Source organism: Solanum dulcamara, chromosome 5 (assembly GCF_947179165.1).
Source record: "Solanum dulcamara chromosome 5, daSolDulc1.2, whole genome shotgun sequence".
Lineage (NCBI taxonomy): Eukaryota > Viridiplantae > Streptophyta > Magnoliopsida > Solanales > Solanaceae > Solanum > Solanum dulcamara.
Genome location: NC_077241.1, coordinates 75,294,641 through 75,320,633, shown reverse-complemented (window position 1 = coordinate 75,320,633; position 25,993 = coordinate 75,294,641). Strand labels below are relative to the sequence as shown.

The following is a 25,993-nucleotide window of genomic DNA, read 5'->3' as shown; positions in this document are numbered from 1 at the left end:
AATTTGCAGTATCCAAAACTTGAGTCTTGAGGATTTGTCATTGTCCCCTCCAGCTGTTGGCTCCATGCAGATTGCTGGAAGCAATGGCTTTGCAATATGATGTGCGAAAGTCTGAGTCGGTCATACCTCTTTTTTTAAAATAACATACATAACACATCACACGTTCATTTCGTGCCCTAGACACGCTTCCTCTATGTTTCATGTGCATTTCGTGCGTTAGACGTATGTACATCATATTCATCATATAAGGTTATAACATTGTATATTAAGTATAGAAAATTAGAAATTATTACAAGATCGACTACAATATTCAACAAAGAAAATAAATTAAATATTGGGTCATAATTTTACTATAATCATGGCGACAAATAGAACATGTCATTTCCCGATCCATCTAAGTTAATATACAACTAGTATGATAAATATGGTTGTATGGGAGCACACATACACACTTGGTTCATTTAAATTCTGACAGATAAATTTAACAGGTATTATAAATTAGTTTTTGGAATAATGAGAAAAATGCATTTGAGAATATGAAAAGTCCGGCACATAATGAATTTTGGTTGAAGAGGGGTGGAATACTTATGAATTTTGAGGGGTGAAATATATTGTGAATTTTGGCGAGGATTGTACATCAAAACAATATTATTATTTACGTGTGAAACTTTTACAAGTATATTTATTTAAAATTAGCTTGTGTGTGTTACACATGCATCATGTTTGATATTTGATTTTCTATTTAATTAATTTTGTTGAATATTTGATTTTCTATTTAATTAATTTTGTTGAGATTAAATATCAAGTACTTACAAAAGATTTCTATATACTGCAAGCAATGTTGTCCACATTAATCTTGTCACCAACATATATTCCTTGTGAAAAGATACTCATTATATAGTGCACGCTTAAAAGTAGAAACTCCTTTGCATGACATTAGAACTTGTTTGATATGAAACCGAGCATAAAATTAAATCTTGATTCACTGAAATAACTTTGGAGTTTTCACTCAAAAGGGATTTTAACAACTTCTAGCTACACATTAATTGTTATCTACCTTTTTGTTATTAATACAACAAGACAATTTACTATTAATACAATTTCAGACTAATATCTGGTTCAGCTTTTGTACATCTCAACTAGTTCCACAAGTTATCTGTTATCTTCCTCGTACACAATTAATGGATAACTCTGTCCACCAAGAATTGAACAGATGAGTAGCTACACTTCTTATCCATCCATTTAAAGGAAAACAAAGCTAATATTTGCCAGCTTCTCATGTTATTCCCTCCCCCTCCCCTCACCCTGTTGTACAACATAGTTCATGTATCACCACCACCATGGTTGCTCTTGTAACATACCAATTTGAGTCCAAAAACTGGAAATGAAAAGAAAAGTTATTTACTACTACTGCTCGAGAATGGAAGTGTGTGCGCAGGCGCGAGTTTGTGTGTGTGATGATGCAATCCAAGATATACAGCAGAATGTGAAATAATAACAGTTGAAAGTAAAAGCTAAAGATTAATTTCTCTTATGTGTGTGTATATATACATACTATATACTCACGCACATACACACGAATAGGGTCTAAGAAAGGGAAAACATTGCTTAGAAAATCAGCAGCAACTATTTAGTCCTCCTGCCTCAAGATGTTAGTCACTTCATGCTAGTTCATCACATTTGTATCCCAAATATTAGTCAGTTGCCTTGTTTAAGAGTCAAATTGATCAACATTTGGTAATTAGAGTCTTGACGCTGATGTATTCATTTTGAAAATACAATTATTATCTGGAAACACAGAAGTATATATGTATTACTATTTACTATAATCTCCGAATAAGCAAATATTCAACAAAGAAGATTTCTTACATCCAGTGACTCTAAACTATGTTCTCGGATACTCCAAAATGTAGTTGCATGCTTGTCGGATCCTCAAACAATGCATTTTTGAAGAGTTCGAGCAACATAGACTCTTAACAAGGTACAAGTTCAGACCTTCTGATAATGAATTCAAAAGTAATTAACACCTAGTTGTGTGCTTTGCAATCATAAGAAAACCAGACATGGTACTACATGCTCATGTTGATTGTAACTAAGCACAATTGAATCTATAAAAAAAATTGAGTTTGCATTCAGGCAACCAAACCAAGGCCTTAAAAGAGAGAATCAATATTCATCAAACACTTCTAGATATAGCCAAGTTCTATTCTTACAAAGCTGTAGAGTGATTGCTGGACCAAACACAACATTACCTTATTAGAAAACTGCTGCACTTATTAACCAGTTAAGTCTGTTGAGATTTTATTAGGCAAATCACTAAAAACTTCAACAAGCTCAAAAACCTTATTCATTACAGGGCAAATCACTGGGTTGTTGTTGTTGTTGTTGTATTACAGAGTAAATATCTCGCACAAGATTCCCAGCAAACATGTTTACACAAGATTTTCACTATGTTTCCCTTCCCCAGACCCTGCGCATAGCGGGAGCTTTAGTGCACCGGGCTGCCCTTTTATAATGGAATAACATCTCTGATTTCAGCAGAGTCAGTGCAGTTAATTTGTATTAATTATACTAGAAGTACTCAATCATGCTCAATAACACATCAAAATTTCCAAAAGAAACCAATCTTCTATTTTAAGTACTTATAACACAATATGCCTAAGCAGAACTAACCAATGCTACCTTAAGCACAGGGATGTGAAAAACAATCTGAGTAAACAACTGCTTTTTAAAAAAAAAAATGCATCAGCAATCCACCTCAACCCTACAACCAAAAACCCGTCCATATAGTGCAGGAGTGCTCATAGTATTTTGTTTACACTTTCACTTTCATTTTCAAATTCTTAAGCGCATAAAAGCTAAGTCTTTACTCATAAGAATTTTATGGAGCTTGAATCTCACACAAACGCATTCTCTCTTCACAGATTAATATATTAAAATAAGATAAAAGAAAACCCCCGTGCTGCGTACCTCAAATACTCAAAAATGCTAGATGACAGAAAATTCCAAAACAACATAATCAATAGCATATAACATCACAATACTCATGGGAATTCTAATTAGCACGTCAAAAATCAAGCTAAAAGAGCAATTGATATCATAAAATCCATAGACTTGCTCAAAATTCATGATGAGTCGACATCGCTTTATTTTTCCAACGAAACATCTAAGGAGATATCTGTACACAAGTAATTCGATAATCTTGTGCAAATCTATAGTTCACTATTTCACCTAATGAGATCAATGACATGATATTCCAAAGCAAACTTACTTAACTTTTATCTCATGAGAGCCAGTCACCTCCTGAGGATTCTTAAACTTGGGGATTAGCATCCTAAGAACACCATTCTTCATATTTACTTGCACAAACTGAGGCTGATACGAATCCGAACTGATCTCAATGTTGGCACTGTAGGTTCTCCCGCTGTCCTCATGCGTAGATTCCTTCTTTCCTTCACCCTTTATGGTGATATTCCCATATACAATCAACACCTTCACATCTTCTTTATCTATACCCGGCATTTCCATTCTCACGTACATTCCCTCTTCCATATTCTTCGCCTCGTATGCCCCTCGGGGTCCAGAAATTTGAAACGGGTTTTCCATGTATATATCACATACACCTTGACAGAAAGTACGGGGAAAAAAGGCCAAAATCATCAGACATTTCTAAAATTGGAATTGAAAAGATGCAAAAATTGTTCCAGACATAAATTAAATGAAAAAAATCAGCTCTCTCTAACACATGATAAGCAGCAAGGGTGTACATGGACCGGGTTGGTTCGAATTTTTTATAAACCAAACCAAACCATTTTTGTCGGGTTATTAAATTTATAAACCAAACTAAACCAATAAAATTCAGGTTTTCCGATATCAATTTTTCTCGGGTTTTTCGGATTTTTTCGGATTTTTTCGGGTTTTTTGGGATTTTTCGGATTTTTCATAGTATCTAATAAAAAGAACAAAGCAGTGCTTCTTAAAAAGAGTTCTAGTACAAAATATCAACATATAAGATGGAGGCAGAACACTGTTTGAAGTTTAACTTTATAATATAACTTTATAAAATGGACTTTATTTGTATATTATTTAGATGGATTTCTCAAGTCCAAATCTAAATGTAAGAAAGGAAAAAAATATGAAAATTTTTTAAAAAAATATTTATAAATTACATTTTAATAAATATTTTTATGTATAACATAATTTAAAAGTAGTATATTTATAATCGGGTCGATTTGGGTTCGGTTTGACTTTTTTTGGTTAAAATCAAACCAACCCTATAATGATCGGATTTTTTTTCCAAACACCAAACCAAGTCAAACCAAACCACTAGTCGGGTTTTTTTTCCGGTTTGGTTCGGTTTGTCGGTTTGGTGCGGTTTATCGGTTTGCCCTGTACAGCCCTAGTAAGCAGTATAACATCAGCTCTTAAATTTGAGTCCTGAGTCAACAATATTTTCAGGTACTTAGCAATGTTATATCAAAGGATAAAAGCTCAAAAAAAAACTCTAAGGCCGGTTGGGACTTTAAGGGCAATGCACATATGAAGGCTTTAATGAAGAAAGGCGCAAATGGAGACAAATTAAAAATGTATGTGTGTAATCCAAGTCTGATAATTATAAGCATTAATAACAAATATATTGTCAAAGAAATTGAAACAAAATTTCATAAAGTGAAATGTCAATTGTTCTCTTTAGGATTATGCTAATTGACAAGGAAAAGTATGTCTTAGAACCTTAATGACGACAATAAAGCGCGATCAACATATTTTGTGTTTCGCTTCAGGATTAAGCATGCTTTTGACAACACAATTTAAATTAAACTGACTACATTTCCATCTTACCACTATTTATTCAATAACAACATACCTAGTGAAATCCCACTAAGTGAGGTCCGGAGAGGCTAGAGTGTACGCAGATCTTACCACTACCTCGAGGAGGTAGAGAGGCTGTTTTCGAAAGATCCTCGGTTCAAGTGGATCAAACCCAAGTAAACAAGAATAAGAAACAATAAAGACAGCATAGCAATGAATAAAAAGTCTACAATGAAGAAACAACACTAACAACAAAATAATGTGATAATAGAGACACGATACGCAACACAATACACTGATCCTCCACTAATCCCTCAACCCTACTAACCTTCTACCCTAATACGCGTCCTCCACTCCTTCCTATATAGGCTCATGTCCTCAGTAATATAGAGTTGCGCCAAATCCTGCCTAATCACCTCTCTCCAATACTTCTTCGGCCTACCTCTACCCCTCTGATTCCCCCCTACAACCATCCTCTCGCATCTCCTCACTGGAGCTTCAACACACCTCCTTCGCATATGTCCAAATCATCCCAGTCTCGCTTCCCTCATCTTGTCTTCTCCCAAATAACTTCATTCATAATCCTATCGCTCCTAGTATGACCACACATCCATCTAAACATCCTCATCTACGCAACATGCATCTTCTAAACATGAGAGTTCTTGACTGTCTAGAACTCCACCCCATACAATAGGAATGGTCTAACCACTACTCAGTAAAACTTCCCTTTAAGTTTAGGTGGTACCTTCTAATCGTGTAGGACTCCAGACGCAAGCCTCCATTTCATCCATACCACCCCAATGCGATGTGTGACATCACTATCGATGTCTCTACTACCCTGGAGACCAAAGATACTTAATATTTTCTCTCTTCGGAATAGGTTGTGCGTCAAGCCTCACTTCCGCGTCTTCTTGATCTACCACATCACCGAATTTGCACTCCAAGTACTCTGTTTTGGTCATGCTCAACCTTAACCTTTTGGACTCTAGAGCCTATCTCCAAACCTCCAACCTAGCATTAATTTTACCCCGTGTCTCATTAACCAATACTATGCCATCTGCAATAACATACACCAAGAAACTTCCTCCTGAATAGATCGCGTCAATTCATCCATCACCAAGGCGGATAGAAAAGCACTAAGGACTGATCCTTGATGTAGATCCATCTCTAGTAGAGGACTGATCCATGATGTAGCCCCATCTCTAGTAGAAAATACTCTGAGTCTCCTTCCACCGTTCTAACCTGAGTCTAAGCTCTATCACACATGTCCTTTATCGTCCTAATATACGCCATCAAGACACCCTTAGCCTCCAAACATCTCCAAAGAACATCCATCGAAACTTTGTCATAAACCTTTTCAAGTTCAATGAACACCGTATGAAGATCCCTCTTCCTTTCCCTATACTTCTCCAGCAATCTCCGCATAAGGTAGATGACTTTAGTAGTCGAACGTCCTGACATAAATTCAAATTGATTCTCAGAAATACACTCATTTCCTCACCCTCATCTCCACCACTCTTTCCCAAACCTTCACAGTGTGGCTTACCAATTTGATACCCCTGTAATTATTATGATTTTTGGATATCACCCTTGTTCTTGTACAATGGACCATTATACTCCACCTCCATTTGTCGGACATTCTTGTTGTCTTAAGCATAACATTGAATAACCTAATCAATCACTCCACACCTACCTTGTTGTGCTCTTTCAAAATTTCACTGAAATCTCATCGAATTCGATCGCTCTTCCCCTTCTCTGCTAATAGCGTGTCTAGCCTCCTCAACCCTAATACACCTATAGTACTCAAAGTCCCATAATCTTATGGGAATGTGTCAAATCACCCAACACAATGTTTTTGTCCCCATCTTCATTTAAGAGATTGTGAACTTACCACTAATTATTCCTAACAAATAAATAAGTGTCAAGGACTTACCACTCATTATTCCTAACAAATAAATAAGAGTGTCAAAAGTGATCACGGATTGGAATTCCTAACCAACCGCTACAAGCGGGCAGGAAATAGATGTGGTGGAGACTCAAGTCAAGGCGGCTAATTCAGGAAAAAACTTTCAGATGTGCATAGGACCTAATGGATCAAACTCATCTTTGGCAGCTAGGAATAGGCTTTGCGGAAGGAACGTTCTGAGTTGGAGGGATCCTCCCCTGGTTCGAATCACCTTGAATGAAGAGTGGGCGAACAAGTTAGGTAAAGAAAGTCAGTCCTTTCATTCCTTCCTGAGAATAGATCCCCAATAGCTCGCAGATGAGGAATTCTTCCGCTGATTATGTTATTGTTGTTGAAGAAGTGATCACGAAACAAAACAAAAAAGAATACAAATTCTGTAAAACGAAATTGTGCTAAAGAGAAAGAGCAAAATGACGATACCGCGTTGAATAGGGAACTGCTCAGATCGGACAAAGGTACCTCCACAGGCATTGATCGTAAAGCTTTCTTCATTGGAATGCACAACGGGAACACTACCCGCGTAGCTTAAGAAACGAGAAGTTGACAAAGCAAACGAACCAGTAAGTCCTCGATAAGAAGGAGCACTGTTGAGGAAGTTGAACAGAACTGATGAAGAGCTCATGCTCCGTAAAGCACTACGAAACGCCATTGCTGTTGCAGCAGAATAGAGTTTTTGCAGTATTCTTTTCGTCCAGGTAGAAAACAGAGTTTTGTATTGAGATTTGTCTTGACCTTCAAGCCAGCTTCCCCAATTTTTACGGTCTTAATGTAACTGAACGGGGGTAATAGAGCCCGTTTGGATTGGCTTCCCATTTTTAACTTTTGGACGTGTTTGCGTAATGCTGACTTTAAGTCATAAAGTTCTTAAAGTCAGTCAAAAATAAAAAGAAATAAAAAGTTAGAATTCCTAACTTTTTTTTTCCAAAGTGCTTAAAGTCATTTTCTTTGACCATGAAAATTACTTTTATATCCCTTATATTTTAACTAAATTTTCAAACTACCTTTTTTTATTCTTTTAACCATAAAATTCACATCATAAGCATTTTTATCCAAACACTCAACTGCTTATTTATAAAAATAACTTTAAGCACTTCAAAATTTTAAAAGCACTTCATACATAAAAGTTACTTTTTTAAGCCAATCCAAACGGGCTCATAGACTTTATTCAGTTATTAAAAATGTGGCCTTTAAAATAGGATACTTTAGGTATGTAATTGGAATAAAACTTGGAACTTTATCAAATTTGATTTAAACAAAACCAATAATTAACGTTTTTAAAAATACAAAGGTTCATAAGGTTTAAGCAGTATTTTATTGCACAAGCTCCATTTCGAAACATTTAAACATGCAATTTAAAATGATGATTATTTCAAATCTCAAATGCTCCAAAAAAATATATAATTTAGGATTTCAAATTATAATTTCATTATTTTTAAAATATAAAATTAACTCATAAATTTATATTTTTGTAAAAAAAAAAATCGATCATTTTAATTTATTTTTTTAAAAAAAAGACTTAACAGAGATTGCATGTACATTCATATTTTGTAGATTCTATCTCCTCTTATTTTGAAAGCCTTAAAATTTAAATTGAAGATACTACCCTCGTTTCATTTTATTTTGACTTATCTCGTTTCCTCAATACTTGTATTTCTATCAGCCCTTTTTACCGATTTGATTACTTTGTAAATAATGCTTTCTAGCAAAAATTGTATTTGAGCATTTCATTTCTTCTCGCCCCTCAGCATTACATTAGAATGGAAGTTGGGATCCACAAAACCACAACAGGCCTAAAGCTAGTAAGATAGCTGCAATAGTTTTGAGAACAAAGAAAAAACTTCAAGAACAGCATACTCTTAACAACTTTCCAGTTTGCTAATTGAACAGTCTCTTACAACCATATTTCCGTTTTTTTAAGCAGGTCATCTTTTTATTTCCACGGACAAATCACTACAGACAAACCTAGCGACTAGCGAGGGGAAAAAAAGAAGGAAAATGTTCATAATATCCGACCCAAATCACACAAACATAACACAGCTAAAAGCTCACTCAACTTTAACATCGAAAACATCTTTCCTCTCTTCTTGCTTCACCTTTGGAACCACCACTTTCAGCACTCCATTCTTCATCTCCGCCTTAATTCCATCCAATTTGTAGAGATTTTGAGGAATTTCCAATCTCGTAGAGTACCTCCTTCTATACTCTTCATCCTCTGACTCTTTCTCGCCTTCTCCTTTGATGATCAACGTGTTCTCCTCCACTGCCACCTTCACGTTCTCCTTGTCGAGCCCAGGCATATCCATTTTTATATACAGAGCATTATCGTCCTCCTTCACGTCCCATCCTCTCCTTAATCCAACTCCAGTGCCCATAGCGCGCGGTGCCGATGCAAATGGAGAATCCATCATTTGGTCCATCATGTTTAGTAGCTGGCTCACACTCCTTGGTGGTGAAAATGGATCAAATACATCTGTCAAACAAATATTCCAATGAGTATACTAAACTTTTAACAGGGCCGACCAATTATCATACTAGATCACAGATCTGAGCAAAACAGAGATAAATAAGTAACCTAAGGAGAGATTAAATACATTTTTAAAACCAAATTAAAGTCCAAACGAGTCTAAAATTGCAGTAGTAGCTACTTTACCAGTAACAGAGCCGACTAATTGTTATAGTAACCGAACCACTAATTTGAGTAAAACAGAGACTAGAGAAGCAACCTGAGAACAAACTAGGGAAAGCATCCTGGCGGCGAGAGACGGAGCGACCGGACGAGCGGTCAACATCAACGCCGCGATCATCCTGGTCGTAATCTGTCATCTGAGTGTTAGTATTGAAGGATCGGAAAACAGAGGCAGAGCGAACAGGATTGACGAGCCTGTTGAAGAGCGATGAAGCTCCGGTGGCCCTCCTGAGAGCAAGTGAAGTTGCCATTTCTGCTATCAAAGATCTGAATCTGAAGAGAAAAAGGTAGCTGTATGAACTTGCTTATCGACTGAGCTTCACGTTGTAATTTCTTTTTGCTGGATAAGGATGACAAATATGAATAGGGTGTTTCGGTTTTATATGTTGTTAGTGACTTGGAGAAGGGGAAAAAAGGATTCGAGAATCTCATAGAAGCATCTGGTAGAAAGCTCCAGAATTATGGCGCGAGGATTTGTGAAGACGTTTCTAGAAGCTAGTAGACAATAGGCATAACGCTTCCGGATTTTTCAAATTACTGTTGTGTCCTCGAATTCTCTTTGGCTAGCATCTCATAATATTTATTAAGATTAAAATATAATATTTTCTCGGCTCAATTTATGTGTAGTTTGATTTAATACAGAATTTAAGAAATATTGTCTAAAAACTTTGTAATGTGTCAAATTATTTTTGGTCAAATAAGTGGGACTCAATATAGATAAAAAAAATTGATAGAATCATTAAATATTTATCAAATAAGAAAATGTGTCATTTTTCTTGGAACTAACTGAAACTAAAAATGAGTCCTATAAATTGAGATAAAAAGAACTATTAAGATGTGTATTTGAATTTAAATGTCTAAATCTGAATATTAAGATGTTAAATTAAAATTTTAAATATTAAATTGTTAAAACTGTTTATTTTATTAACACTGAATACATAAAATTTTGTTTTTTAAAAAAATTAATAAAAATAAATTTAAATCAAATATTAAATTAATATAGTTAGATTGGTCCAACTTGAACTATCCTTTTTACGATTTTAAACTTATATTACACGACTCCACTAATATGAGAGACTCAATTACAAATATAACACATAAAAAAGTAATTCAAATGCATTATTGTTAGACATCAAGTCTAAATGAGTAGCACAATATAACATACATTTCTATATAAAATAATATTAATATACAATTGATCATTTCTTTGGGTTAATATTAGGTTGCTGATTTTTTATGGGTCAATTTTGGGCATAAATCAAATCAGCCCTACATATATAGGTTATTACAGAAAGTAGAAACAGAAGCCGAGCAGATTCCTCAAGGACAAACGATTGATTTACTTATTCAAAACAATTTACGATCCAACACAAGAGAAACTACGAGTTACATAAAAAATAATGTAGGCAAATTGAAGGGTTCTAGCTGCACAATTTTTTCCAACTAAAGGCCGCAGCTAATTAAGACTCTGAGAATTGCTGCTATAACCGGCCAGTCTCCTTTTTTCATTGATTGCTTCTGTAGAGTCGAGATACAAATGCAAAATGACTAATTATCTGATGAATGATCATGACCTTTTGAGAATGTACCCCAAAAATATTCCCAGCAAGCCAACCACAATGATATGGATGAAGGAAACGCCACCTCTGCGACTTCTAGTCATATCACGTTTTACAAGTTCCTACAGAAAGGACTCATGAAGTAGAGCATTGTGACTAAATGATAAGAAACAGTCAACCCAAACTGTTGAAAGCAGACATTGTTTAAACCACAAGAACGAGACCTGGACCAATCAGGAGAAAAGAAAAACAAAACCAACGATGGGAAAGAGTGACAGTAAAATGAATTACAGAACTTAAATTGCTTCACAAAAGCATTGATGTTTTACGTGACATGAAAAAGAAATCAAAAAAACAAAGATAAAGCTCACCAGCTCTTGACGAAGTCTGTTGCCCTGATGAAGGGCAGCAGCCTTTTCAGCCATCAATCTGGAAATAACTGATTTTGCCTGAAATTTACAACGTTCTGTTTAGTCATATCTACTGTAATAAGAAAGCAGGCCTATATATCCTTTTGGACATATTTATAGATTGCGTAACTTCAAGCATCAAAAGATCAAAGGAATCTAGAAGGGCATAGGAAAGCCTGAGTTGCTAAATGATAAGTAGTAGGTGTTCTCACTTTTCAACAACTAAGGAACTATTAAAGCAAACCAAGTGGACCCAAAAGGTCCTACGCTGATAGTAGTCCATTTCCAGAAGTGGGAAAATTAGGAAACGGGAAACAGAAAAGCCTTTGCTGAAGAAGGGGAAACATAATTAAAGCAAGTAACCTAATTGGAAAGCCAATCAGGAATTTTAATCCTGATGTTTCCTTCCCTCATTTGTGCTTAGTAGACATAACGAAATGCAACCACATACCTTAAGAAGTGCTTTCATCCGACTGATGCTTAACCAACAAACACATTAAATACATGACAGCTTTGTTCATTCACTTTTGGAAAATTTAACAAAGCAAAGGTGAAAAATAACCTGGCCAGCACTATGTCAACTAGACACCAGTATCACTGCCTCATACACCAAGCCATCTTTGGGTTTACGTCCTGTAGTTAAACCAGGAATTTCACCCCCTTTTTTTGGCTTTGATAAAGGAGCTAAATGTATAATAGAAAGTGAGATGGTAGTACAAATCTAGCAGCCACTTACCAAAAATAGGACCAAAAGCCAGTAAATATGCACACTAATTTTGGTTTTAAGGTAAAACAGGGAAGTAAAAGAGGAAGGCCAACTGGTCATTGCCCTCATTCTACAAGGAAGGAACTGAGCAGGTTTTAGTACCTCCATCACCTTTTCAGCGCATCCTAAGTTGGATAATAAGGAGAGAAAGTATCTCTTTCACGACAACCTTCTGATTGTGACTATACCCCAGAATGACTGATGCTCCACCTAGGAAGTAATTAACCAGTGAACTTCTCTCGCTTATCTTTTCCTTCTCTTTTTCGGAACCATACATAGCATAAAAGAATGAGGGAAGAAATGTAGATTAAAAGATGAACAGAATGTTATTCACTTAATTGCATCATCCACTAGATTTCAAGATAAAGCATGTTAGAAGAATCAACACTGAAGAAAAAAAACCTAAAAATATTTAATAGTACATTTATTCCGATTTTTTTGGCATTGTTTGATCAGACCAGAAAAAGAGAAAAAAGACTTTTGAAACTTAACCTATTTATATATGAACTACCAAAGTACCCTTGTACCAAACACTGTCTTGTATCTGGTAGAGCCAACAAGAGGTCATGTCAATGGTAAAATTGGAATGTTAAAAATTAGTAAATACATTCTGAATATTTTTTGGGGATGGACAAAAGTGGAAAAGAGTATCAAACAAATTAGGAAGGTCGGAATAATAAATTAGAAGTTCTTGCACAAGGTAGAATGTAGGGACAAATGATATGTCATAGTTGCATAAACCTAGTTATCAAGATGAATAGGTGATTATGACTGTAATACCACATGTTTCTACCATCTATCTCAGTTTATCAATTGCTCGAAGTAAAATAATTCCATGAATTAATTAAGAAAAGAAAGCAACAGTGCTAAACCAGCTTGTTCACAGCTCAATGTCACATTGGATAATATTAAAATTTATAGTCCACTGATTTTTGTTCTGAAAAAGCCGAGGGTCTATCAGAAGCAACCTCTATACCTCCCAAAGTAGGGGCAAGGTCTGCGTGCACTCCACCCTCTCCATAACCGACTTGTGGGACTATACTGGGTATGTTGTTGTTGTAAAGTCTGATGGTTTTTCAAAGAGAACTTGTTCTAAGATAGCTTTGGGACATTGCTGGTACCTTAGCAGACAGCAGACCGAATGAGTGATCAAGTTCCAAAGTTATACAAAATGATTTTGAACTTAACACATTAGACACATCTGACATCTTGGGAGAGCAAACTAATTATACAGATATTTCAGCATGGTAGACTTCTATTACTGATATTCTTGAATGGAAGTACAAAAACTTGAAACTAACTGAAAAGAGGTCAAGGATAAAGCTAGTTCTTTCTGAACCATAGTTCAACCAAAGAATTTAAATATCCTTTGTGATGTGATCAACAACCATAAGTTTACGTTGTTAACACCATTCTACCATAAAGTTGTCAGCAGGAGCACCTAGATCTCAACAATACACCACAAATTGCAATTTCTCTTGGAATCTTCCACCATAATATTAATGTAAGGAAAATGTCATGAGAAAATCATAACTTTAAAAGAAGGCAATACCAATTCTCTCTCTCTCTCTCACTCTCTCTCTCTCTCTCTCTCTCTCTCTCTCTCTCTCCCCCTCCCTCCCTCCCTCCCTCCCTCCCTCCCTCTCTCTCTCTCAAGTTAACCAAACCACTATCAGCTTCCTATACCAATGGGGCATTCATGCTTTGTAGCTTAAGAGATACTTTGGAAGAATCAGTGTTCTTGTAGCCATCAACATGTTGTGTCTAATGCTGACACATCAAAGACGTGTCTTGCACCTCTAAGATATTTCTGAATTATCTAGCTCCTTTGTGCTATTTTTTATCCACATGACATTTATACAAGGACATAGAGTAAATATGGCTTGAGTTAATAGTAGGAGCAGGCATTGTACACATGCCATAGTCAACCTAACACAATTCACTAGATGTGACTAGTAATCAAGAAGAGCATGCCACACACTCTTAAAAGTATATACTACAAAAACTTTTTATATTCATACACATACAAGCATGATGGACACTCAGAAACACATATTAATGAATTTTCACTGGACAAACGTCTAGAAAATACATTAAGTTTTGATCCTCATACATACAAGTATGGCACACACTCTGAAGCTCAGGTGTTAATGACTTTTCATTGGTGACATGGTTAGAAACTATAGAATGCAAGTGGAACATTCATCTCTGATGATTTTCATCAGTTTCAATGAAGTTCTAGACACCTGAAGGTAACAATGATATCAAATCAATGATCATGGTTCCCAGTGCACAGACTCATATCCATTAAAATCGTTAAAACCATAAACTAGTGATATAATAAGTAAACAACCTCAGAACCATTTTGATGGCCATTATCTTTCATGGATTCCTTTGGTGAAGAACCTTCTTCTGATCCTTCTGCAACCGGGAATGATGGCTGAGGTGGGGGGAGATAAATTACTTTTAACTTGCACTCATCAATAACACGTCCTTCCTCCTTATTGAACTACAAAGAGATCATTACAATTCAACAAACTATTAATGCAGCAACTAAAGTTAATCCACGTTATTTTTATCTTAACTCAATTTTCAACACTAAGTTTAGAATCAAACACTAGTTGGACAGTAAAATACGACAATTGTGCCACATATCTCTAGTCTTGATAAACTAAAAAGGACAAAATGAATGGTACTGTTACCATTTCTTGAGTAATATCTCTGGGAACGACACCAGGAATTGCAACCACACTCTGAAGTAGAAACTTGTCCTTGCATTGCATGTCAGAAGGGGCCTCCTTCTGAGCTTGCATCGTAACTACAACAGATGCATAAACAAACACTATTCACCAACTATGACATTAATAGCATAAAACACAAAGCTTATTTCCAAATTCAATCTACATTCTATTTAAATTTTCATCCTCAAAATTTGAAACACCTTGGATGACTTCACTTTCCAAAAACTCTTCCTTCTTTTTTTTTCCTAGAACCCACATGAAACAATATTTTGGGCTAATAATATTTTTTGTCTCCATTATTGATAAACTCTAATTTTAGTCCTTGTGTATCCAACTAAGCACATTAAACCTTTAATTACTTGAAATGCGCACTGTTGATACTTTGCTTGTGAATATTCACAATTTTTCCATGATAATCAATTGTTTCTTATATTCAACCTAAAGTTACCACCAAACATACACATTTCAATTAATCGACAATTAAATGCATTCTATCGAACATCACAAGGACTAAATTAAGAATATTTTCAGTAATTCAGTGATTAAAAGTACTATTATCCCTTTTTTTAGTGGAGAAAATTATAATATGTACCTATAACATCAGAAGTAGATCGGGGCAACACAATCCCTGTATTGGGTCGAACACAATACTTTTTGGGGTTCGTCGTTTTAACCTGAAAAACAGTGTATACAACCATTCGAAGTTGCTAATTCGAAAATTCAACAAGAAAATATAATTACTGAATTAATTTTACCTTGAAAGCAACATGGTCTTCAGTATTATTTGACAAATGAATCGAGCAAGAGATCTGCTTCTTCAACTCGACTGATCAAACACATTATACACAGAAATGCATAAAAAAAAATACGAAAAAATTGTGCAAAATAACAGGAAAAAAAGGTTATGAGAAACTGAGGAAACTAACATGGAAATTTGAGCTCAAGGGGTTCGATTTTCAGAAGCTCTCCACTGCTCATTTTCTTCTGAAACCACAAAAAAAGTGAATCAAAAGGGGGAAACTGATACTTTTTCTTTTCGTCTGCTAATATACAAAGTGATAAAATTTGGGGGGTGATCCGTATATATCTCTTCTGATTCTGTACTTAGGAGGGAAAACCCCAATTCACAAAACCTCTAAAGAGTGTACTCAATTTAGCTTTTAGAAAAAGTATGGGGACTGATCCGTAAATAATTTTTGTTTCCCATCCACTGCTCGTTACTTGAACTCGGGCGTCGTGTGTCAAATTTATTTACTAGTACTTTTTTTTATTTTATAATTTGTATTAATATAGATTATTTTCTTTCTTTTTATTTTAAAAAATATATCTTTTTATTGCAAGAAATAGGAAATAGTTTAGTGGCTTTCCTGATATTTAGATAAAGTCGAATAACTTTCTTTGTATATACTAGTTTAGTGATATTATTACAATAAGTGAATATTGAGTGAACTCATGAAACTAACTTGCCTCGTTAAAAAAATTACGAGAAAAAGTATATACTCTGTTTAGTTTCAACGTGTAGCCTGTAGGCAATCATATATGCTATGCTATGCGGCGACTTGCTTAATTATTAAATTTTAACTAGAATTTCGTCTATGTAAGCTTGTTCACATTGCTGATCTCGAATTCGAATAAAGAAAAAGGGTTGTAGTAGTCTAACAAGCAAAGTAAAATTAACCAAAAACAACGTGTCAAAGTAGTTAGTTTATCTCAAGCAGCTCAAATTCAAATAGTTGTCTGCATCAGTCCATTCAGTTTTGTCTATTTATGAGAAACTCGATCCAATCCAACTTTCTTGGAATTAAGGCGCAGTAATTATTGTTCTAGTATGAAGAACTCTTGATACATATACTTCAAGCCACACCTCTGTCTCATGCAATTCTCATAACGTATACTTGCATATTCGTCCATAGACCATAGGTTTCCTTATTTAACATAGTTGCTCTTTTTATTTAAAATCAATTGACAACACCATGAAATTTCAAAAAAAGAGAAGGAAAAAGATTGAAATTCTTCATTTGGCAACTCAAGATCTTAACTTTGATACTATAATTTGTTTTTTCAGCTCTTCCATTGGTTCTCCAAGTTCTTCTATAACCTAAAAGATTAAAAATAGCAATGATCATCTAGTTTCCAGCAAAATTAGGAGTACAATTCTTTTTCATACTAACCGACATCGTGTCCTTAAGAGCAGCTTCCAATGCCTGGACTTTCTGTGCCATAAACATCGTAGAGATGTACTTTAGTACAGAGGAAGAACCAGAAAGACAAAAACGAAAAAATCCCTGGAAGAAATAAACAACTTACTGATTTTGTTTCACTGATAACAGTTTGCAGTGTGAGGATTTTCTGTAGAAATGGCTGTCCAAAAGTATCATCTGTAGATGGAGTCACATCATAGACATCCTTAATATGTACCTTATCAGGCTGCATTTACAAAACTCGAGATCAGACCCTTGGCTCTGAGATGTTTCATGCTATTTCGTCAAACTTGTTACTAAGAAAACAAATTTTAGCTTTGTCAAGCTACACTTATACCTCCTCTGATTCAATTTGTTTGAATTTCAGTTCGTTTCAAAATGAATGTCTCTTACTTGTTTTGGCAACTCTTTTTTCTAACTTTCCAGCCGCAAGATTCAAAAGTCTACTTTACTTTTTAAAATTTCGTGTCAAATCAAAATTAGACAAATAAATTGAAACGGAGGGAGTATTTACTACTGTAACATTTTAGATTGACCTAACAAATTGGTAACTAAGTTATCTTAGATGGTCTGTACTTATTGATGTTTTCTGAAACAAATTTGCTTACAGTAACACCACCAAAGGAATCTTTTGAAGAAAAACAATTCTTTTCTTCATCATCAACATTCTCCACTTCAGCTTCAAGCATTGCCTATAAAAAAAAAGTGACATCTTCCTCAAAATTTTCAGACATACCATGATATACCAAACATAAAGCTCTGACTAGCACTAAAACCTGAAGTATAGTTGTAACTGAAGGGTCATTCCACGGTCCTTTATCACTAAAGAGGCAGCCTCCATAGTCAGAACATGTGCAGTCGCCACCAAGGAAAGATGGAAGATTACTACAGAAGCAAATTCCATGCATCAGAATAAAAGAACTCCAACAGCAACCTCGGATACGCGTATTTGCATCCATTCAGGTTCTAAACATGAATTGGAAAATGTTGAGCTGATTAATTTTTTGTTGTTGTGTGTTTTGATGATCAACAAACCATGGGAACTAGTAGAGGGACCAGGTCATATTTACTTCAAGTGTCAACTGCCGAAATGCAAGCCAGTTGTAACATCTGACAGGTTGGTGAAAAGGTGCCTGCTGTTCCTGTGCACTGTGAACTGCTGCACCAATGAGAGATACCGAGGTTTCTCTCATTGCACGATTAAAAAGAACCTTTTCAAAACAAAAAAGGTGTGCCTTTTGAGAATTATCAAAAAGATCAATCAGCTTGTTCTCTCAAGGGGTAACATACAATATCTGCAATCAAGGGACCTGATCGAGCAAGTCTGGGGGAGTTTTCCTTAGGTGATATTGTATCTGAGCTATTAAAATTTGTAAGATCAGTTTCTAACTTATAAAGAAACATTGATCAGTTAGTTGTCAATATTGTGTTGGGTTCTTGGTTAAGTGTTGACCTTGAATCTGTGTATTGAAGTCTACATTAACTAAGGGGTAGTTGTGTAGTGGGCAATAGTTGTATTGCTTAGACTCAAAGTCTTGTGATAGAGGTATTGCAAGTCAAGGGGTGGAGAGGGTTAGTAGCTAGTTACAATAGGTTGTAATAGATTACTTTACTCTTGCATCTTAGTGAAGAATGGTTGAGGAAATCCCGTGGAACAGGTCGTGGTTGTTTCTCCCTTGAGCAAGGAGTTTTTCCAAGTAAAAGTCTTATGTTGATTACTTCTGCATTTTACTTATTATATTATGTTTAGTTCAAAGGGACCTGGTCCCTTAGTATAGTGGAAGCATACATTCCAACAATTTTTACCTTGGATCAATAACTTCAAGTATGGTCTTCGCGTAGTTGCCCCCGAGCACCTGTAATTGCTGTTGTATTAGCTGGCCTAGATTAGTCGAGAAACATAGAAGGAGGGTGGCGTGGAAGGAAAAGAAAGTACTTGAATCTTTGCTAGGGTGCGTTGATCAAGAAATGTCTTGATTGCTTTCCACAGGACTTTAAATCCAGATCCAGCATTGATGATAAAAAGGCGATGCAACGTCTGTAAAAGTGCAAGTTGATGATATGGAATTAAAGGTAAATGATTCGGAAAATGATTAACTTAACGAAAGCTCCATTTTAGTAAGAGAAACCAAAAAGCTGATGAACTATAGATTATTAAACTGCGTTTAGGACAGATTAAGGTCATTATTAAGACTTAAACTTCAATAAACTTCAACATAAGATAAGTCAGGCGAAGGAAGAGGATACTACACTGAAATGAGCAGAAATGGATACTATTCTGTAGATGGGAATTCAAGTTATACATAAGGCAAAGAATTTTATGATCTAACTTGATTGCTAAGAACGTCTATATGACTATTTTTCTAGGGAACAGATTAGCACATATTAGTTTTCTTGTGTATTAGTCGTTCTTATTTTACCATATTTTAAGCTATTATCATGTGCATAATAGCACTATGCCAAAAATTTGGTATTTTGCGAAGAGAAAGAAAAGACTTGCATAATCTAGCATACCTCTGGATAATAGTGACTGTCAATCTTCTGAATTTCCAGAAAGAGAAACCTTGCAGGCTTCGAAAAATTTGAAATTCCCTGTCAAAGAAGATTGGTTTGTTTCGCTTAGAGATTCTTCGAAGAACAAAGAATCTAAGCATCCATTTGTTATCAGCAATACATAAGTCTTGGAAGTGCTGAGCATCTACCTATGGAACTTTGTCATCAAAGAAGTTTGATTTTTTCAAAAAAGTTTATTTGATGACACTCTTACAACTGACATAGTGAAACAACAAAGTACATTCGAGTGTAATCACGAGTTGATCTTCTACAAGTCAACCATTTATATGTGAAATTCATGACAGGAGAATGAATGGTGAATTTAGTAACAACCATACAATATGCCAATTCACATGAAAAATACAACTTTAACAAACTATCGCATGGATATATATTGATAACTATAAATGAAGACTCAATAGATCATGCCAGAGATTTTTCCCAATGACCAGACGCGGTGAGAGATCTAAACTTGCTGTGTGGCAGGACGACTCAAGCATCTTATGGTTTTGCCGATCAAATTTATTGCAATGTGTTAACCAAGATCAAATCATTTTATCAAGATAGGCCAGAGACAGAGAATGCTATGCAGCACGAAAACAATGTCATCCATACCTCCTATCTAAGGTCATGTCCTCAGTAATTACTGTATAGAAGGATAAGTGAGACAACGCTCAACTATGTAACTACCTTTTACCATAATCCCTGTCATCTATACCTCCTATCTAAGGTCATGTCGTCGTAATATTCTTATCAACACAAATAGTGTGAATATTCTTATTGAACAAGTGAAAACGGTAGACAAATAGATTTTTACCACATCCTTCACATCCAAGATGCTGACAGTAGAAGCTATATGTTTCTTTGCAGCAAGTGAACATGCAGGGTATCTCCAGTTCAATGTTTTCTCTTGTTCAGACACATGATATTTCACAAATCTCTCAATAGTAGTTACTTCAAGGAGCCTACTGAGATTTACCCTTCCAATTCTTTCAATGTAAATTGGTCGACCATATCTATCTACTCCGTGAAAGCCATGAGGATAACACTTTTTAACCTCATTGAATTCCTCAAACTTGAGTTCCTGCAGCATCATTCAACCCAAAAATGGACAAAGAATCAGAAGGCTGTCGAACATAAAGCAAATTTTCAATCAAGTTGATTTAAACACGAAAACATCAAGCCATACATTGTTCACTATTAGTGTTTGAACAAGTAGAATCAGAGTATGCTTCTGAGACGCATTACCCACACAAAAAGTTGTTTCAGGTTCTGGATCTGTACTTACATTTTAGCAGACATATCCAGTAAATCTGTAATACATAAAGCCTACCAATACAGAATCCACTCTGCCACATAAGCAGTCATTTTGCTCTAGCATGCAATTAAGCTTTACAAAAAAGTTTCTGGAGAAATGAGCCTACTAACAATACAAAAACAACAACATACACAGTATAATCCCATAAAGTGGGGGTTGGAGAGGTTAGAGTATACGCAGACCTTACCCCTACCTCAGAGGTAGAAAGGTTGTTTTCGATAGACCTTCAGCTCAAGAAAGGCAGTCCCAAACAAGAAGTAATGGAAGTATTAGAAACAGCACATAATAACAAAACAACATATACTAACAGAACAGAAACTACAACGAAACAACACAGTAATTGAGGTACAAAGAACAACTAATAGTAATAGAAATCGAAGGACAAAAGTCTACTCACAATAAGCATAAATGGCGCTCACCTTGGAAATTTCATCCACATGAAACTCCTCTCGCCACTTCAAATAGTTCAAATACATGTTCTTTGCTTTTGCAAGATCATAGTCCCTCATTCTAAGAAATCTGTATTCACAAAAAGGAACATCAAACTCAATTTATCTTCTCTTTTCTAACAGTAAAATGTTCAGTTTACAAATTTACGGGATTAGAGACATGGAGTGGAAAGAGTGACTTGCACAATAAAATTTACCAGCGAAGCATACCTTAAAAGTGTATGGTAGTCATTGTATTTATCTAGCAGCTGACCATCAAGAAAAAGTAACTGACGAAATGAATCAACAATTTGTTCATCTTTAGGATCATGTGATCCTTCAAGAATTGTTTGCAAACTTTTGCTCTTTTTCTTAAATGGCAAAGACATTATGGTTTTCGCGGTTCTTGATTTGGTAGACCTCTTGTGCTCTTTTGTTGGAGGTAACTGCCAAAAAGTTTCTATGGGTGGATGGAGAATTTTGGCCTTCTGTTTAGTAGACTCTCCTTCCTTAGAGCTTGAAGATTGTCTGCTCCCTCTAATGCCAGTGGAAATTAATATTTCCTTAAAGGCTTCTTTTGATGTATACATGTGTGGCTAGTTAAACTGTGAAGAAACAACAGAATCACTTTGCAGTCTAAGAATAGGTTGTCATAATGGTATTTACAATTAATGCAGAGGTTCATATCTAAGCTTCCATTAAGTTGAGAACTCAACAAAGTTCAAAGAGAATTAAGATGAAACAGGATAATTAAATTTCTAGACAATTCAATGACTATAAAAGATGAGACAGCAGCAAATGACAAACAAAAGAAACAATTCATTTTACACGTATTCAACAAAAGCAACAGTGCTGGAAATGTTCTGATGGGTAGAATAACAACTACGCCTCAATCCCAAGCTAGTTGGGCTTAGCTGTATGAATCCTCAATATCATATATCCTCCATTTAGATCAATAATATTTCAACACTCCATATTCAAAGATTATCTAATACTAGGGGATTCTCTCATATACTAAGAGTCTTCTAGACGGCATCACCTATCCGGATTTTTAACTTCCATTGTGTTTTTATCTTTTGCTAGATCTACCTGGATTCTGAGATATTTAAACTCTTTAAGATAACTTCCTCTTCATGTAAATTTAGGTCTGCCTTTTCCTCCTCTTTCATCATACCTTTTACTCTTGCACTTCTTTCAAACTTGTTCCCAATAATGTTTTCTCGAGCCAAAGGCCTAATCGAAAACAACCTCTCTACCCTACAAGGTTAGGAGCCTAGGGTAAGGTCTGCCTATATTTTACTCTCTCCAGACTCCACTTGTAGGACTATACTGCGGTGGTTGTCATTGTTGTACCTCTAACACCTTCAATCATCACATTTTCAAGTCTCATAACCAGTGCATCTTTAGGCCTACGTAACACGTGGTCAGACCATCTTCAAGCGACATTCCCTCATTCTATCCTCTATATGAGCTCCTTCCACCTTATGACGTATTTGATCATTTCTTGTCTTATCTAATCAAGTATCACCACACATCCATCTTACATTCACATCTCCGCGACACTAATCTTATGTATACGAGCTTTAGAGGCCCAACTCACTCCCATACAACTAAAAGGGGTAGAAAAATTAGAAGAACCCTTCAAAACACTAAAATCAAATCCAAAACATAACAAGACATTTTACCATACACATTACACAATGTAAATATATACAACAACAAATCCAGTGAAATCCCGCTAAGTGGGATCTCGGGAGGGTAGATAGTACGCAGACCTTACCACTATCTCTTCAAGGTAGAGAGGTTGTTTTCGAAAGACACTTGGCTCAAGCAAATCAAAGTAGTAATTAAAAGAAAAATATGACAACTAATAGGAAAGCAGTGCAGAACATATATGCAAAGAACCATAACAAGGTGCGGTGACCTAAACACATTAAACCACAGATAATATCAGATACCAAAGGCCAAAGACTTCATGAATATGCCAATACAACGACCGGCACGGAGCATACACTTCTACCTAGCCAAAGACATAAATAGGCTAGTAATAAGTCAACTCACACAACTACATACACAATGTAAATATATCAAGAAAAAAATAGATTGCTTTTTTTTCTTTTCTGGGGACTTCATTAAGCAAAACACCATAAACCCAACAACAATCATAATAAAATATATGGTTAAAACAATGAAAGTACAATCAAATTTCAAAAATCAAGAATTGGAAAAAAAAAAGGGAAAAGATGATGAACAGAGAGAAACTTGCCTACAAATTTTGGAAAAATAAGAATGATGAATCCCAAAAGAGGGGAAAGAGAATAAATTGATTGAGAAATGAAGAAGAAAAGATAAAAGAGGTGCATTGAGAGTTATTGAAAGGAATGAACTTTTTGTGACTATATGGAATCAAATATTTTACAATTTTCGAATGTTTTAATGTCAAGAAAACCCCGGGAAACCTTAGTGATAGCTAACGGTAGATTAACTGTTGTTAGTAATAAATAGTATTAATTCGGGCTCAATTTATTTGGCCTTCTTTCCTTTTTAGTTCGATTCAAAAATAATATCGACTATTGTCCTTTTTAGCAACCCTATTATTTTAACTTTTTACATGGCATATTTAAGATTATAAAATTCAAAAATCTTCTTTATTTTTTCTTAAACTCTATGTTAAGGCGAAATATGTCAAATAAATTGAAACGATAGAAAGTAATAGGGGAAGTATAATTAGTATTAATACTACAACAACAAAAAGGGTAGAATTTAGGTTGTTTATGATAATAAAATAAAATAAAATAAAAAGGACAAAATACCTTTTCTCGATCCGAGAGAAATGCATATTCTGATTCTGAAACGTGTTACACTAATTAAAGTAGGAAAATGAATGTTTTTCTTTAGTTACTTGTACTTAAGAAAATGATGAGGTAAATAAAAGTGTTAGGGTAGGTTCGAAATAATCCCTTCACTAAACTCTGAACAATACTGATTCTTTAAATTTGACAAAAATAACGACTTTTGGTTTGTCAAAAATATCTAATAAACATTAATATTTTAATACAATGGAAATTGTTTAAAGATAATTTAACATCAACTCATATTTGGAAGTATGATTTTTGTTATTTCTGATATATTTTTGAAATATGAAGTAGCTTTTGCTGCTTTTTTTTTTATCTTTCTAATTTACTATTTGGCTTGGAAACAGCCTCTGGCAGAAATGCAAGGTAAGGCTGCGTACAACAGACCCTTGTGGTCGGGCCCTTCCCCGGACCCTGCGCATAGCGGGAGCTTAAGTGCACCGGGCTGCCCTTTAATTTACTATTTGGAAACAGTTTTTGGTGTTACGATTTATGGGATCTGATAATCAAAATTTGTTAAATATTTGACAGAAACTAAAAGTGTTTAGTTTCGGTAAAATTAAAGGACCAAAATTACTTGGGTGAAAATTTAAGAGACCATTGTGAATCTCCCCGGAACAGAAGGGACTGTTTTTGTTATTTTCTCCAATTTGGACTCAAGGCCCAATTTTAGTTTTGAAGTGGATCGTCCACATTGGATCACCAGAAAACCATTAAGTATCGGCCCACCAAAATAGTAAGATTCGGGTCACAAGATACTATTATTAATTAGAGATTTAAATTAACTTTTTTTCTTCGGCAACAACTTACAAATATTTTTAATGTAATTACTTTTCATGTAATTTTTAAATAAATTAAGTTTTATTTTAATAGAACTAAGTACTAAGGAACCAATTTCTGATTTTTCACCAAAATTAGATGGTTTAACTTTTGTATTTTGAATCTCCAATAAAATATGACGTGCTAACCTATACAATGATTAAGTTGGTACTTGATATATATATATATATATAACTTCATTTTTCTATAACAATCAAAAGAAAATATTCTAATAAATGAACACTGTTATAGTGTTATAGAGGAGTTAAATTGTATTTGTTATAGAGGTTTTTAAAGATAATTTTTGACTCATCACAATCATTGTAACAGCCATCATATTTTGTTTTCTTGTGTTTGATCAAGACAAGTTTATTGTATATAATAATTGCTCTTTGATCTATTACCTGTTCGTTCATATTTATATGTATTCCTTATTTAAAATAGATATTTCTAAATATTTGTCATTTCATAAAATCAATGATAAATAATATTATTTTTTTATTTTATTCTTAAGAGTTATTACCCTTAAAAGTATGTATTTGACCAACATAGAAAAACTAAGTAATTAAGTCACGTTCATTGGTCAAATTAATTAATCAAAATAACTTAATTCATGTTCATTTATTGAAAATTTAACTTCAAGAGAACATTAAATAAAAATATAATGATAAATTTACCTAATTTTTTATGAAGTGTGAAATCTAAAATGATGATATATAAATAGGAACATGATAGAGTAACATATGTAATGGGATTGTATTTAATTATGGGACCGAACAATTACGTGACAAAATTCATAAATTGATGGAAAAGACTAGTATTGAGTGTGATCCCTATATTAACGTAGAACCATGGAAATCTTCAATTATTATTGGTTAAGAA

The 25,993-nt window shown here is 34.7% G+C and overlaps 4 protein-coding genes across 4 annotated transcripts; all 4 read right to left on the bottom strand.

Annotated features, from left to right (window-relative positions):
• Positions 1-2,962: 2,962 nt before the first annotated feature.
• LOC129888522 (heat shock 22 kDa protein, mitochondrial-like) lies at positions 2,963-7,553 on the bottom strand. The gene is made up of 2 exons (XM_055963484.1): positions 7,196-7,553; positions 2,963-3,623 (listed from the first exon to the last, which is right to left on the bottom strand). The coding sequence occupies exons 1-2, from the start codon at positions 7,422-7,424 to the stop codon at positions 3,268-3,270; spliced, it is 585 nt and encodes a 194-aa protein (XP_055819459.1). The 5' UTR covers positions 7,425-7,553; the 3' UTR covers positions 2,963-3,267.
• Positions 7,554-8,562: 1,009 nt separating this feature from the next.
• On the bottom strand, positions 8,563-9,882 carry LOC129889861 (small heat shock protein, chloroplastic-like). The gene is made up of 2 exons (XM_055965326.1): positions 9,499-9,882; positions 8,563-9,245 (listed from the first exon to the last, which is right to left on the bottom strand). The coding sequence occupies exons 1-2, from the start codon at positions 9,710-9,712 to the stop codon at positions 8,821-8,823; spliced, it is 639 nt and encodes a 212-aa protein (XP_055821301.1). The 5' UTR covers positions 9,713-9,882; the 3' UTR covers positions 8,563-8,820.
• Positions 9,883-10,604: 722 nt separating this feature from the next.
• Positions 10,605-16,108, bottom strand: LOC129889860 (vesicle-associated protein 1-1-like). The gene is made up of 7 exons (XM_055965325.1): positions 15,864-16,108; positions 15,693-15,763; positions 15,530-15,611; positions 14,899-15,014; positions 14,550-14,705; positions 11,392-11,469; positions 10,605-11,142 (listed from the first exon to the last, which is right to left on the bottom strand). The coding sequence occupies exons 1-7, from the start codon at positions 15,913-15,915 to the stop codon at positions 11,029-11,031; spliced, it is 669 nt and encodes a 222-aa protein (XP_055821300.1). The 5' UTR covers positions 15,916-16,108; the 3' UTR covers positions 10,605-11,028.
• A 523-nt stretch (positions 16,109-16,631) lies between these two features.
• On the bottom strand, positions 16,632-23,793 carry LOC129888521 (phosphatidylinositol/phosphatidylcholine transfer protein SFH11). The gene is made up of 12 exons (XM_055963483.1): positions 23,704-23,793; positions 21,669-22,042; positions 21,429-21,528; positions 20,509-20,775; positions 19,653-19,730; positions 19,075-19,176; positions 18,945-18,994; positions 17,915-18,023; positions 17,747-17,830; positions 17,245-17,364; positions 17,109-17,150; positions 16,632-17,035 (listed from the first exon to the last, which is right to left on the bottom strand). Exons 2-12 carry the CDS (start codon positions 22,025-22,027, stop codon positions 16,964-16,966), a joined length of 1,383 nt encoding a protein of 460 aa, XP_055819458.1. The 5' UTR covers positions 22,028-22,042; positions 23,704-23,793; the 3' UTR covers positions 16,632-16,963.
• Positions 23,794-25,993: the final 2,200 nt, after the last annotated feature.